Genomic DNA, 15,546 nt, shown 5'->3' with positions numbered 1-15,546 from the left:
AAACTGATTGTCTCCTCTGTGGATCAATAAATGATCTTTTATTGCTGAACACGAAGCTTCTGTTCTGTTTCCTGAGTTCAAATCAAATGTTCTTCCTTTAAAATACGTTTTAATTGTCACATATTTAATTAAAGTGTTTGAGTTGAACGGTAAGTTGATGACAGCAGGTGACTCATGAAGACATCAGACTCGTTCATGTGAGCAGGACTCTTGTTTGTTGTGTCTGCGGTCTGCAGCTGCTGTACTTCCCTCACCTACCGCTGTGTGGCGGCGTCGTGTCGGCCTTACGTCAAGTTTGCTACAGAACAAGACGCCGAGCGGTGATTGGCTGCTGAGAGGGGCGTGCAGCTGTGACGTCGGAGCGGCAGCGGCAGCAGAGGGGAAAGATGGCGGCGGTGACCAGAGGCTCCTTCACTGTGTTCAGACGGCTGGTGAGAAAAAACACTTTAACGTGTCGCAGTTTGAATGTTTCAGCTGTGTGTCCGTCTGTGTCTGCTGCTGACGTGCAGGTAACGCTGAGTGACGTCATCACTCCGTCACCCGGTCAGCTCATTAGCTTAGCCTGTTAGCTGCAGTAACTTCTGCTGCCATGCCAGTCTGATGCTAATGCTAACATGATGGAATAAAAACAGAGCTGGCTGCTTACTGACTGACAGCCGCTCAGTACTACCTGTTCACTGCTAACACCTGCTGACAGGTGTGTTAGCATGCAGCCTCAGCTAGCTTCTGTTAGCATCCTGCAGTTGAACGAGCTGCTGGGTCAAAGAGAGCTGAAGGAGTCAGAGTGCTAACAGCCAACAGGCTGCTAATAACAGCAGAGGGTACAGCGGAGAACAGCAGAGGGTACAGTGGAGAACAGCAGAGGGTACAGTAGAGAACAGCAGAGGGTACAGTAGAGAACAGTGGAGAACAGCTGAGGGTACAGTGGAGAACAGCAGAGGGTACAGTAGAGAACAACTGAGGGTACAGTAGAGAACAGTGGAGAACAGCTGAGGGTACAGTGGAGAACAGCAGAGGGTACAGTAGAGAACAACTGAGGGTACAGTGGAGAACAGCAGAGGGTACAGTGGAGAACAACTGAGGGTACAGTGGAGAACAGTGGAGAACAGCAGAGGATACAGTAGAGAACAACTGAGGGTACAGTGGAGAACAGTGGAGAACAGCAGAGGGTACAGTAGAGAACAACTGAGGGTACAGTGGAGAACAGCAGAGGGTACAGTAGAGAACAGTGGAGAACAGCTGAGGGTACAGTGGAGAACAGCAGAGGGTACAGTAGAGAACAACTGAGGGTACAGTAGAGAACAGTGGAGAACAGCTGAGGGTACAGTAGAGAACAACTGAGGGTACAGTGGAGAACAGCAGAGGGTACAGTGGAGAACAGCAGAGGGTACAGTAGAGAACAGTGGAGAACAGCAGAGGGTACAGCGGAGAACAGCAGAGGGTACAGTGGAGAACAGCAGAGGGTACAGTAGAGAACAGTGGAGAACAGCTGAGGGTACAGTAGAGAACAACTGAGGGTACAGTGGAGAACAGCAGAGGGTACAGTGGAGAACAGCAGAGGGTACAGTAGAGAACAACTGAGGGTACAGTGGAGAACAGCAGAGGGTACAGTGGAGAACAGCAGAGGGTACAGTAGAGAACAGTGGAGAACAGCAGAGGGTACAGCGGAGAACAGCAGAGGGTACAGCGGAGAACAGCAGAGGGTACAGTGGAGAACAGCAGAGGGTACAGTGGAGAACAGTGGAGAACAGCAGAGGGTACAGTGGAGAACAGTGGAGAACAGCAGAGGGTACAGTAGAGAACAGCAGAGGGTACAGCGGAGAACAGCAGAGGGTACAGTGGAGAACAGTGGAGAACAGCAGAGGGTACAGTAGAGAACAGTGGAGAACACCAGAACACTGACTGTGACCTCAGTCAGTGTTCTGGTGGATCAGAGGTCTCTGAGTCCAGATTGTCCCTGCAGACTCTGAAGCAGCATGAAGTTCTGTTACTTCAGTAAAAGTATAAGTATCAGTAAAAGTAGTGTGTTGGAGGTGAGACAGGTGTTACAGGTGAGTCCAGCAGCTGTTTTGATGTCATCAGTCTGATTGTGCTGCTGTGAAGAGACAACATGTCTGCCAGTAATGAGAGTTATGTTGTGATATATGACGATGAATATGAGACTCCAGCTGAGTCTGCAGGATGGATGTACAGATCTGTAGGTCACTGATGATCAATCAGCTGTTTGATCATCAGTCACAAACTGACATCTGCTGCTTGTTTCACTCATTCACAGCTGCTCACGAGCTCATTAATGTACGTTAATAATATAGAGTTATATTAGATGTATGTATGGTGCAATGTTAACATGTCAGGTGTCAAGTTCTCTCAGATCGATTAAAATGAACAGAACGTCTCAGAAAATCTGAAATATATGTCTCTGTCTGTACCCGTCTCTCTCTCTGTCTCTCTGTACCCGTCTCTCTCTCTCTTGGAGTTTGCTTTGGGTTTTGGTTGTAGATGTCCAATAGTTGATGTAATTGGCTTTTTCTTTTGCTATAATTTGGTGTCTCTTTGTACCAGTGTCTCTCTCTCTCTCTCTCTCTCTCTCTCTCTCTCTCTCTCTCTCTCAATTCAATTCAATTCAATTCAAATTCGCTTTATTGGCATGAATGCTACAAGAACTATGTTGCCAAAGCATCAAGAATCAAAGTGAGAGAATCTCTCTCTCTCTGTCTCTCTGTCAGCTGAGTCAGCAGTACCGTCGGCGGTGTTTCCGTCTTCAGACCGTGAGGTGTGTCCGGACTCTGCAGCCGCTGTCCTTCAGCTATGACAGAGACCTGCAGGTGTTCAGCAGCAGGATGCTGCACACAGCTGTCGGTGAGTCGAGTCCACACCAGCAGGGACCAGGACCTATTTCTTGTCTCTGTAATGTCTGATGTATTTGAGTCAGTGAGTCAGAGTCGACAAAGTTCAGATCCGGTTGGTCCAGTTTCAGGAATCCAGGAAGCAGACGAGTCTCGAGTTCTGTCGAGGAAACGCAACAGTCTTTATTCAGCTGTGACCACGGCAACCTGCCAGGTCAAAGTTCATCTGGTGTCCAGACTGAAGGAACCGGTCTAAATAAAGGGTTAACAAAAAGACAGGAAGTGATGATGATGTCTTGATGTGTTTCCTACTGCAGTGAGTCGAGGACCAATCGTCCAGTTCAAACTGTCAGATATCGGAGAAGGAATCATGGAGGTGACGGTGAAGGAGTGGTAGGTACTGAGTCCACATCCAAACTGAAACCACATCCACACTAGAGTTGGGCGGTATCCAAATTTTGATACCGTCAAACCTCCTCCCTATTTTACCAGGGTATACGGTATTACCGTGACTAATTAAAAATTATGACGTATGGCTCAGACGGCGTCACCAAACTGTTTGCTTGTGCCGACACCGTTCAGAAACTGAATACCAAACACTGATACTGAAACAATAACAACATAACATGCACAATATTAACAACTTTTATTAGCAACAAATAGCAGCTCATAAAAAAGTGCAAATACAACAGTCAAACAGAATTAAATTAACAAACATCCAGAACAGTTTTCGCGCACACAAACCATTTAAATTAAATCACAGCCCAAACAACTTTTAATAACAACAAAGAGCAGCACTTTTTCGGGCTTTAACAGGGCACGTTGTGGACTGACAACTTTACCTGCGGTGCTGAAAACCCGCTCCGATGGTGCGCAGTATTGGCGAACAGAACCAGTGTGAACGGATAAGCCGGCGGCGCGGAGCGAGGGTGTGTCGGTCTGATGGTGTTCACTGTGTGATAACTAAACAGGTCCATCACTCAACAAAATATAGAGAAATGTCCCACAAAGCAGCGTTACAGGACCAAACAACAGTAACGTAGTAACTGGTCGTGTCTTTGGCAACTTAGGAGGAAAAAAAAAATACCGCAGTGGAGTGGAGAAGCGTCTGTCAGCCTGTCGGTCCGACCGACTCTTCGTCACATTTCTGCCCGAAAAACAGCGTCTGTCCCCGGCAAAAAACTTTGACTCAGCAACTGTCTGTCGCAGTGATTTTTCAGTGAACTTTCCCCCAGAAAACAGCCTCTCTCCCCGAGTGACAGAGTCAGACAGCGTCCTGTTGACTGATGGCGATTATGTAATTTAGAGAAGAACGTAACTTTGTCACTTTCCAGGATGTTTGGTGGGTCAGGATCTCATCACAACACATTGTAACAGCATCATATGATTATAAACAGTCAGCGGTACATGTTTAGATTAACAGGAGGACACCGGGGAAACACGTTGAAAAAAACACGCCATCACCATTCGTGTACCGTCACGCCTCTTTTGGAGCCGCAGCGCCGGCTTGCTGTGTGAATTATACTCTGGTTCATCTTTTACTCCTCTCCCTTCTCGTTAGCTCGGAACCCAAAATACTGCCACTAAATACATTATATTTAATATTTAATCCTTATCTCCTATATAAGTACATCGTATTCTTTTTTTAATGACGGCATTGAAACTGATACCGTTACTATTTTTAAGACCCCGTGGTATACCTTATTACCGTATTACTGCCCAACCCTAATCCACACTGAAACCACATCCACAGTCTGTGGTGTCTTCTGTTTGTCCTCTGATGGACCAGGTGTGTCTGTGTCTCAGGTACGTGAAGGAGGGGGACAAGGTGTCTCAGTTCGACAGTATCTGTGAGGTTCAGAGCGACAAGGCTTCTGTCACCATCACCAGCCGCTACGACGGCGTCATAAAAAAACTCTACTATGACGTGGATGCCACCGCCTTAGTGGGCAAACCGCTGGTGGACATCGAGACTGAGTCCAGCTCAGGTAAGACACTGGTTTCAGTGAGGAGACAGGTGCTCAGTGTGTCTCGTTGTTCTGGTCTGACTGGTTTGTTGTTCAGAGGTGATCCAGGAGGAGGACGTGGTGGAGACACCGGCCATGGCTCGAGAAGAACACACCCATCAGGAGATCAAAGGTCACAAGACCCAGGCAACGCCCGCCGTCAGACGCCTCGCCATGGAGAACAACGTGAGTCTGTCCCCAGTTCTCCCAGTCTGTCCCCAGTCTGTCCCGAGTCTGTCCCCACTCTGTCTCCAGTGCTCCCAGTCTGTCCCCAGTGTAACCTGTCACTGGTCTGACTGGTGTCCTCTCAGATTAAGCTCAGTGAGGTGGTGGGGACGGGTAAAGATGGACGGATCCTGAAGGAGGACATCTTGAACTTCCTGGCAAAGCAGACGGGAGCCATCTTACCTCCGACCCCTCCTCCAGCCCCGCCCCCTGCTGCTGCTGCTGCTGCTGCCAGGCCTGTGAGCACCACAGCAGTCGTCAAAGCTCCTCCCACCACACCCAGACCTGTCTTCACTGGGAGAGATGTCACAGAGCCGCTCAAAGGTCAGAGGTCATTAATCATCAGTGATGAAACATGAAGGTCGTCAGATTCTAAGTCATTAAACAGGGAGTGGGGAAGTCATGTGACCGTGATGTCAGATATGAAGGTACCTGCAGTTCTCTCAGGAACTCTCTGGGCCTCTCTGTGCCTCTCTGTGCCTCCCTGGGTCTCTCAGGTTCTCTCTGGATCTCTCTAGGTCTCTCAGGGTTCTCTCAGCATCTGTCTGGGTCTCTCAGGTTCTCTCTGGGTCTCTCAGGTTCTCTCAGGGACTCTCTGGTTCTCTCTGGGTCTCTCAGGGTCCTGTAGAGTCCGGTCTGAAGGTCTGTGGGTGTTTTTGTCTCCAGGGTTCCACAAAGCAATGGTGAAGACGATGACGGCGGCTCTGAAGATTCCTCACTTCGGTTACTGTGACGAGGTGGACCTGACTCGTCTGGTGTCTCTGAGATCTGAACTTAGGTCCCTCTCTGAGGCTCGAGGGGTCAAACTGAGCTACATGCCCTTCTTCATCAAGGTCTGATGGACACCTTCACTCTGCTGCTGATTGGCTGGATGTTTGGTGTGTTTGTTAATGCTGTGATCTCATTTGTCAGGCTGCCTCCCTCGGCCTCCTGCACTTCCCCATCCTCAACTCGTCCCTGGACGAAGGCTGCCAGAACATCACGTACAAGGTGACGTCTCTGTTCACGTGTTTGTGTTGGTTCTTCTTCTCTGGTGTGTTGACAGATGTTTGTGTGTCCTCCAGGCGTCTCACAACATCGGCCTGGCGATGGACACCAGTCAGGGTCTGCTGGTTCCCAACGTGAAGAACGTCCAGCTGCTCAGCGTGTTTGAGATCGCTCAAGAGTTAAACCGTCTGCAGACGCTTGGAGCGGCCGGACAGCTGGGAACCACCGAGCTGACCGGAGGAACCTTCACCCTGTCCAACATCGGATCAGTGAGTCTGTCAACAACACAACAACAACAACAACACCACACCAACACAACACAACACAACAACACAGCCCCTGACTACGATACGATGTACTTGCTGGTCTCCGTATAAATAAACTTCATAAAAGAAAAGAGCACCAGCTCTTCAGTCACAGACATAATAAAGAACACCATGACACCACTGCATGGTTCCTCCAGCCTCAAGCAGCTTTGTTTAAAAGGTTGACAGAGGTAGGATGAGTTTACAGTGGTGGACTCTGTGTCGTCTGCCACTGGGTCAGGAGCTCTTCTGTGTGGAGGACATGTGATGGCTCAGTGTCCTCTGAGCCCGCCTGACAACAGACTGGTCATATATGAACTGAAGGGGCTGCGGTCCATTCCTCCCCATCACCTTCATGACGGTGTGGACCAGACGAAACGGCTTAGGTTTGAGTTGTACAGCCAGGTTCCCATACCATGCTGACATCCCATATCTGACTGGGCTCTGTAGTACAGCCCAGTAAAATAAGAACATACTCCTCTGGACCACATGTACACTCTGAGTCTGGTCCACATGTACACTCCGAGTCTGGTCCACATGTACACGTTGAGACTGGTCCACATGTACATCCTGAGTCTGGTCCACATGTACATCCTGAGTCTGGTCCACATGTACACCCTGTGTCGGGTCCACATGTACATCCTGTGTCGGGTCCACATGTACATCCTGTGTCGGGTCCACATGTACATCCTGAGTCTGGTCCACATGTACACTCTGAGTCTGGTCCACATGTACACTCCGAGTCTGGTCCACATGTTCATGTTGAGACTGGTCCACATGTTCATGTTGAGACTGGTCCACATGTATATCCTGTGCCTGGTCCACATGTACATCCTGAGTCTGGTCCACATGTACACCCTGAGTCGGGTCCACATGTACATCCTGTGTCGGGTCCACATGTACATTCTGAGTCGGGTCCACATGTACATCCTGAGTCGGGTCCACATGTACATCCTGAGTCAGGTCCACATGTACATCCTGAGTCTGGTCCACATGTACACTCTGAGACTGTGTAGGAAATAAAGTCTCTGCTGTAGACGAGGACAAACATGAACCTTCCAGTTTAAACTGTTGTCCAGGTGAACGCAGAGATACTTGTAGGAGCAGACCTGATTAATGTGTGATCCCCCACTGATCTAGGGTCCAGAACCATCTCCTTAGTTCTGACAACATTCAAAGTGAGATAGTTTTCTATTGTCTTTCAGAGCAACAGGCTTGTGTCCTTGTGCAGTAGTCTGAGGACAGCGGTTTCATCAGGACATTTAAAACAAAGTTCCCAGAGTGGCTGTTTGAACATTGATTTGTGTTCAGTGTGAAAAGAATTAAGACACCTGTGGGACACCTGTGCTGCTCGATCTGGATTCTGTTGTTGAGTCTGACACACTGACTTTGATTGGTTAAAAACACTCATCTGCTTCAGTTTGGAGATGAGCCGTTGGAGTTTATTAAGCTGAGTTAAAATGAATAAACAAGATCTGTACGTGAGCTCTGGGGTCTTCTTAGTGTTTGACCATGTGTTTGTTTGACCACCACCCCCACCCCCACAACCCCCCTCCATTTTCGTAGCAAACAACATAATATTACTAGCTGAATTGATAGGTCAAGGGTCAATAGGGCGTGCAATAGGTCAAGCTGATGGTGTTTTAGAGCGCCCTCTGCTGGATCACAAGGCGAACTACTTCAAACGGTTTGTTGCACTTATAGACTGTACATTTTGATTTCGAACAGGTCATTACATTTGAATACAAACTTTTCCCCCCACATTCGAACGAATTTTCGAATTTCGAATAAAAAATGACAGCCCTAGTCAAGTGCCGCGCCAACCTTGCATTGACCACAGACAAACTGTATTTTTCAAAGCTTTTCATAACAGTGGTAGTCAGGACCACAGGTCCAAATGTCTGAAGTCAGGACCACAGCTCCACAGGTCTGAAGACAGGACCACAGGGCCACAGGTCTGAAGTCAGGACCACAGGGCCACAGGTCTGAAGTCAGGGCCACAGGTCTGAAGACAGGACCACAGGGCCACAGGTCTGAAGTCAGGGCCACAGGTCTGAAGACAGGACCACAGGGCCACAGGTCTGAAGTAGGGTTGGGTACCGAAACCCAGTATGAGTATGGAAACCGGTTCCGACGTAAACGGTAGTAACCAGACCGAATAAAAACAAAAGTTTTGGTGCCTCATTTCGGTGCCGCACTTGATGGCACCGACGTCGCATGTGTTGCGCATGACGTCAGTGATGCTGCTCGGTGCCGCTGATGAGAAGGTGAGAGGATCATCAAGATGCCAAAAGGAAAACAGTCAAAAGTCTGGCTTCATTACACAGCTAAGGATGGAGACTCCGCGATCTGTAATAAATGCCGCAAAACAATTAAGTGCAAGGGGGGTAACACGTAAAATTTGATGAAACACCTGGCGACACACGGCGTGTACTTAGAAGCCGAACTGTGCACCGTGTTTGACAAACTCCGCGACCCAGTGCCAAGCACATTGACGGCCGCCGCTGCTCCCGCCAGTGTTGCGCCTCCCGGACCCGGACTTCGTGACGAAAGCCCCAGTCCTGCTGACAGTGTGATGGACATCACAGATGACGATGACAGCAGCCTTTCTTCTTCGGGTAGCCTAAGTAACGCCGTAATATAAAGTAGTAATAAATAATAATAAAGTAATGCAGACGAAGTTTTAAGATGGAGCTCCTCATTAATCTCCATTATTATATTTTTCGATACGGTATTGTTGTATTTGATATTATGTAAATTGTGTGACTTTTATTTAATAATAGTTTATTTTTATGTTGTATTTATAATGTTTTAAGTTAATTGTTTTCAATTTGGCATTGGAAATAAAAGGGCATTGTTTTTTTGACGAAGTGTGTGCATTTTTAGGTTTTTAAGTACCGGTTCAAGTACCGTTTAAGCACCGGAACTGTTTAAAAAATACCGAGTAGTAACCGGTATCGGAAAAAAGTCAGGACCACAGGTCTGAAGTCAGGGCCACAGGTCTGAAGTCAGGGCCACAGGTCCACAGGTCTGAAGTCAGGACCACAGGTCAGGACCACAGGTCTGAATTCAGGACCTCAGGGCCACAGGTCCACAGGTCTGAAGTCAGGTCCACAGGTCTGAAGCCAGGACCACAGGTCAGGACCACAGGTCTGAAGTCAGGACCACAGCTCTGAAGTCAGGGCCACAGGTCAGGACCACAGGTCTGAAGTCAGGACCACAGCTCTGAAGTCAGGACCACAGGTCAGGACCACAGGTCTGAAGTCAGGACCACAGGTCTGAAGTCAGGGCCACAGGTCAGGACCACAGGTCCACAGGTCTGAAGTCAGGGCCACAGGTCAGGACCACAGGTCCACAGGTCCACAGGACTGAAGTCAGAACCACAGGGCCACAGGTCCACAGGTCTGAAGTCAGGACCACAGGTCTGAAGTCAGGACCACAGGTCCACAGGTCTGAAGTCAGGACCACAGGTCAGGACCACAGGGCTGAAGTCAGGGCCAAAGGTCTGAAGTCAGGGCCACAGATCAGGACCACAGGGCTGAAATCAGGGCCAAAGGTCTGAAGTCAGGACCACAGGTCAGGACCACAGGGCTGAAGTCAGGGCCAAAGGTCTGAAGTCAGGGCCACAGATCAGGACCACACGTCTGAAGTCAGGACCACAGGTCAGGACCACAGGTCAGGACCACAGGTCTGAAGTCAGGGCCACAGGTCAGGACCACAGGTCTGAAGTCAGGGCAGGTCTGAAGTCAGGACCACAGGTCCACAGGTCTGAAGTCAGGGCCACAGGTCAGGACCACAGGTCTGAAGTCAGGACCACAGGTCAGGACCACAGGGCTGAAGTCAGGGCCAAAGGTCTGAAGTCAGGGCCACAGATCAGGACCACACGTCTGAAGTCAGGACCACAGGTCAGTACCACAGGTCAGGACCACAGGTCTGAAGTCAGTACCACAGGTCAGGACCACAGGTCTGAAGTCAGGACCACAGGTCAGGACCACAGGTCAGGACCACAGGTCTGAAGTCAGGACCACAGGTCCACAGGTCTGAAGTCAGGGCCACAGGTCAGGACCACACGTCTGAAGTCAGGACCACAGGTCAGTACCACAGGTCAGGACCACAGGTCTGAAGTCAGTACCACAGGTCAGGACCACAGGTCTGAAGTCATTGTTTTCAGTTGGACACAGTTTCTTAGCTGGTGGGACAATGATGGATCATTTCCAGAGGGCAGGAGGGATGTGAGAAGCCAGGCTGGACCAGCTGAACTCTTCTGCACATCCCTGTAGGAGCAGGAGCAGCGCAGAGATGCTACCTGGGCTGGTGGAGTTTTGGCTGAATTGTCAGAGTCTTGTTTGGCTCGGCTACAGTCCTGCAACACGGATGAGTTGAGATGGTTTCAGGACATTATTACATTCTTCAGTAAAGTCATGTTTTCAAACCTGAGAAAAAAATCCATTCAGTCTGTTTTCTTTCTCCAGATCATTGTCTTCTTGGTCGTGTTCACGTTGGTTTTTGCGTTCATGGAGTCCCACAGCTTTCTGGAGTCTGCTCCAGAAGTTCTGCTCTGTAGTGTCCTTGTGATGCTTCCTGGTGTCTCTCAGCAGGCGGTCCAGTTCCTCTTGTACTACTCTCTCCTGTTGGTACAGTCCTTTACATTCTGAGTAATTGTTGGGGAACACTGTGAAGTCCTTCACAAATCATGGGGCTTTGCTGATGCAGTGAATGCATTTTTAATGTTTCCATAACATTTAAATTAAACTCTGTTATCCCGTGTGCCACATTATATGATGTTTGAAACTAGGGAGGGATGGTTCCAGTTTACACTGGTTCAAATCCCCTAAAATAAAAGTTTGGGCTCCAGTTGTGTGTTGTAAGTTCTGGTTCCTCTGAGGGAAACATACAGTAGACATGAGGGTCTCAGTGACACAGGTTCACAGTAGTTCTCTCTCACCGTGTGGCGTCTACACCAGCTGTCACTCACAAAAAGTCTCCGCCCCCTCAGCTCTGCCTCCACAATTCAGTTGTGTGTGTGTGTGTGTGTGTGTGTGTGTGTGTGTTGATGTGTGTGTGTGTGTGTGTGTGTGTGTGTGTGTGTGTGTGTGTCTGTGTCTGTCTCCATCAGATCGGAGGGACGTACGCTAAGCCGGTCATTCTTCCTCCTGAAGTCACTATCGGAGCTCTGGGAAAAATCCAGGTGGGTCCAAACTGTTCCAGACAAACATGAGACTGTTAGACACCTCCTGACCTCCTCCTCTCCTCCTCCGCCTCCTCCTCCTCATCACCTCCTCCTCCTCAGCTCCTCACCTCCTCCACCACCTCCTCCTCCTCACCTCCTCCTCTTCCTCCTCACCACCTCCTCCTCCTCACCTCCTCCTCCTACTCTTATCCTCCTCCTCCTCCTCCTCTCCTTCTCACCTCCTCTTCCTCCTCCTCTCATCCTCCTCCTCCTCATCCTCCTCAGCTCCTCACCACCTCCTCCTCACCTCCCGACCTCCTCACCTCCTCCTCCTCTCCTTCTCACCTCCTCTTCCTCCTCCTCTCATCCTCCTCCTCCTCATCCTCCTCAGCTCCTCACCACCTCCTCCTCCTCACCTCCACCACCTCCTCCTCCTCACCTCCCGACCTCCTCACCTCCTCCTCCTCCTCACCTCCTGACCTCTTCCTCCTCCTCCTCCTCACCTCCTCTCCTCCGCCTCCTCCTCCTCCTCCACAGCTCCTCACCTCCACTACCACTTCCTCCTCCTCTCACCCTCCTCCTCCTCATCCTCCTCAGCTCCTCACCTCCTGACCTCCTCCTGACCTTCTCCACCTCCTGACCTCCTCCTCTTCCTGACCTCCACCTCCTGACCTCCACCACCTCTTCCTCCTCCTCCTCACCACCTCCTCCTCCTCAGCCCCTAACCTCCTCCACCACCTCCTCCTCCTCACCTCCCAACCTCCTCACCACCACCTCCTCCTCACCTCCTGACCTCCTCCTACTCTTATCCTCCTCCTCCTCTCCTTCTCACCTCCTCTTCCTCCTCCTCTCATCCTCATCCTCCTCAACTCCTCACCTCCACCACCGCCTCCTCCTCACCTCCTGACCTCCACCACCTCTTCCTCCTCCTCCTCCTCACCTCCTCTCCTCCACCTCCTCCTCCTCCTCCACCACAACCTCCTCCTCCTCCTCACCCACCTACCTACCTCCTCACCTCCTCCTCCTCCTCCTCCTCACCTCCTGACCTCCTCCACCTCCTGACCTCCTCCTCACCTCCTGACCTCCTCCTCTTCCTGACCTCCACCTCCTCCTCCTCTACCTGACCTCTTCCTCCTCACCTCCTCACCTCCTCACCTCGTCACTTCCTCCGTCTGTCTTTCAGATCCTTCCTCGGTTCGACGCCGGCGGTCAGGTGGTCCGTGCTCACATCATGAACGTCAGCTGGTCGGCGGATCATCGCATCATCGACGGAGCCACCATGTGTCGCTTCTCCAACCTGTGGAGGGAGTACCTGGAGAACCCGGCCAGCATGGTGCTGGACCTCAAATAGACAGAGAGAGCAATATTTCCCATCAGCCCCGGGGAGGACGAGACACCACACTCTCCTCCCGCCGCCTTTGCTTCCTCTTTCTGTTCGAGGCCTTCCTGTTCACCGTTTCCTTGTTGCCTTTGAGCAAGACGCCGGGAGGAGGAGGAGGGGTCAGCCTGTCTATCACTCCGTCTCCATGACGACCATGAAAACACACACACATGCACACACACACACACACACACACACAGGTGGTTGGTTGGTTTGGTTGTAGGTTTCAACACTAACACGATCAGTTTGTTTTTAATGTTTCACAGATCAATAATCATTAATCATTAATCATTAGTGATGATTGATTCTCCCTCTCAACAACAACCTCTGAAACTAGTCTTGTGTTTTATTGTTAAACCAGTCAGTGTGGAGTGACCCTGGGCTCCGGGGGGGCCTCATGTGACTGCAGCTCGTACTGATCAATAATCTGTCTGAATTTATTATAAACAAAACAATATTTATTTGACCCAAACTGAACTAAATGAATCATCATTAATAATTAGTTTGTCATTGATCATTGATCAATAATCAATAAGTTTGTAATGATAGACTTCAGCTGCCGTCACACCTGATCTGAATATCTAAATGATGTGGGCGGAGTCAGACAGGGACCAGGGTCATGTGACCAACAGCAGCTGAACTCTGAATCATGACTGCGATTGATCGATCGATCAGGGTCTTATCTGATCTGATTGATCAGCTGGTGTTTGTTTGAGGCCTCATTCACTCGTTTTACTGATTGATGACAAAATCATCAAGCAATCAAATTAAAATATTTAATTATAAGAAACTTCATCAGATTCTTCTTTAATGTAACAAACAACCTGAGGATCAATTATCAGGATCAATTATCAGCCTGACGTTGAAGAGTTTGTCGTCTCCTCTGGATCTGATCTTTCCTCCTGATTATAAACCTTAACTGACAAACATCCAGTCAGACTGACACCACAGGGTCCAGGTCTGGTTCAGTCTGGTTCAATCTGGTCCAGGTCTGGTCCAGGTCTGGTTCTTGCTGGTGTGGAGGAGGTCTGGCTGTAGACCTGGTCCTTGTTCTGGTCTGGTCTCTTGATGTCTGTACCTGTATGATGTAGCGGTCACACTGACCCGGGATCAGGTCTTCATGATGCTGATCAGCTGCTTCTCATGAACCTCCGGACCTTTCAGTTCTTCCTCTGGAATTCCTCGTGTCCTGGTGGCTGCTGGGTAAAGAGCACATGGTGTTGGTTTCTTGTTACATGACTGTTTGTTTGTTTCCTGCTTTGTGTTTTTGTTCGTAGCGACAGATTTGATGTAAACATGTAAAAACAGACAATGGGTTTTGTATTTCTGGGAACATTTAGATGTTTGTAGACGACGGATGGTTTGAACTGAATGAACTGCTGAGACACTTTGAATAAAGTTGAAGTGCACAAACTTTAAATGATGTTGATGCTGTCGGTTCTGATACACGTGTCTGTGAAAGTTAATCAATATGATAAATATCAATTTGAAACATTCAAACCATGAATAGATAAAGCTGTGATCGACTCCATCTTCGCCTCGTTCACCTACACCTTCTCCTCCATCCACGTCTCGCTCACCTGCACCTTCTCCTCATCCACGTCTCGCTCACCTACACCTTCTCCTCCATCCACGTCTGGCTCACCTGCACCTTCTCCTCCATCTACGTCTCGCTCACCTACACCTTCTCCTCCATCCACGCCTCACTCACCTACACCTTCTCCTCCATCCACGCCTCGTTCACCTGCACCTTCTCCTCCATCCACGTCTCGCTCACCTGCACCTTCTCCTCCATCCACGTCTCGCTCACCTACACCTCCTCCATCCACGCCTCGCTCACCTGCACCTTCTCCTCCATCCACGTCTCGCTCACCTGCACCTTCTCCTCCATCCACGTCTCGCTCACCTACACCTCCTCCATCCACGCCTCGCTCACCTGCACCTTCTCCTCCATCCACGTCTCGCTCACCTGCACCTTCTCCTCCATCCACGTCTCGCTCACCTGCACCTTCTCCTACATCCACGTCTCGTTCACCTGCACCTTCTCCTCCATCCACGCCTCGCTCACCTGCAGTCAGTCGGCTTCAGCAGCTTCTGATGGATCTGTCTGCACTCGGTAAATAATGAAAATAAATAATGATAATAAATAATGATAATAATGTTCACCAGCTTAATGTATATTTCAATAAAACATGAAAGAGGCACGTCTCATTTAACCAGCACTGATTCTGAGTCGACGGGTCATAAACTATGAGGTGCTGAGTGATGTCACTGCAAATGTCCACTGAAGTCCTGTAAACATGTGAAACTGGTGGACTGACCCTTTAACACACACACACACCATCATCATCATCAGTTACCCAATCAGTAGGCTGCGTGATGATCAACACTGGACTGGTACCAGCAGCTGGATGTGGTGACGTCACTGAGCTGTTCTTGCATACAGTCCACTCCAGAACTATCAGAACAGTGAGGTCAGTTCTTTTATTTTGTCTGAACACTGAAAACATTTGTGTTTGAAAGATTAACCTGACCAGAGATCAGTTTTTAAGTCCAGATCTGTTTCACGACTTAGAAGAAGCATCATCTGTAACAGAACAGGTCAAATGCTCAGCAGGTTAATACG

The 15,546-nt window shown here is 49.5% G+C and overlaps 1 protein-coding gene across 1 annotated transcript; it reads left to right on the top strand.

The window, feature by feature from the left end:
• Nucleotides 1–324: 324 nt before the first annotated feature.
• Nucleotides 325–14,340, top strand: dbt (dihydrolipoamide branched chain transacylase E2). Its single transcript, XM_084354481.1, has 11 exons — nucleotides 325–431; nucleotides 2,727–2,859; nucleotides 3,164–3,239; nucleotides 4,653–4,834; nucleotides 4,911–5,038; nucleotides 5,164–5,401; nucleotides 5,744–5,910; nucleotides 5,990–6,067; nucleotides 6,142–6,333; nucleotides 11,486–11,557; nucleotides 12,723–14,340. The coding sequence occupies exons 1-11, from the start codon at nucleotides 387–389 to the stop codon at nucleotides 12,888–12,890; spliced, it is 1,479 nt and encodes a 492-aa protein (XP_084210607.1). The 5' UTR covers nucleotides 325–386; the 3' UTR covers nucleotides 12,891–14,340.
• Nucleotides 14,341–15,546: the final 1,206 nt, after the last annotated feature.

This window comes from Pagrus pagrus (genome assembly GCF_965226575.1).
Source record: "Pagrus pagrus genome assembly, chromosome: 6".
Classification (NCBI taxonomy): domain Eukaryota; kingdom Metazoa; phylum Chordata; class Actinopteri; order Spariformes; family Sparidae; genus Pagrus; species Pagrus pagrus.
This window is presented reverse-complemented; position numbering and strand designations above follow the sequence as displayed.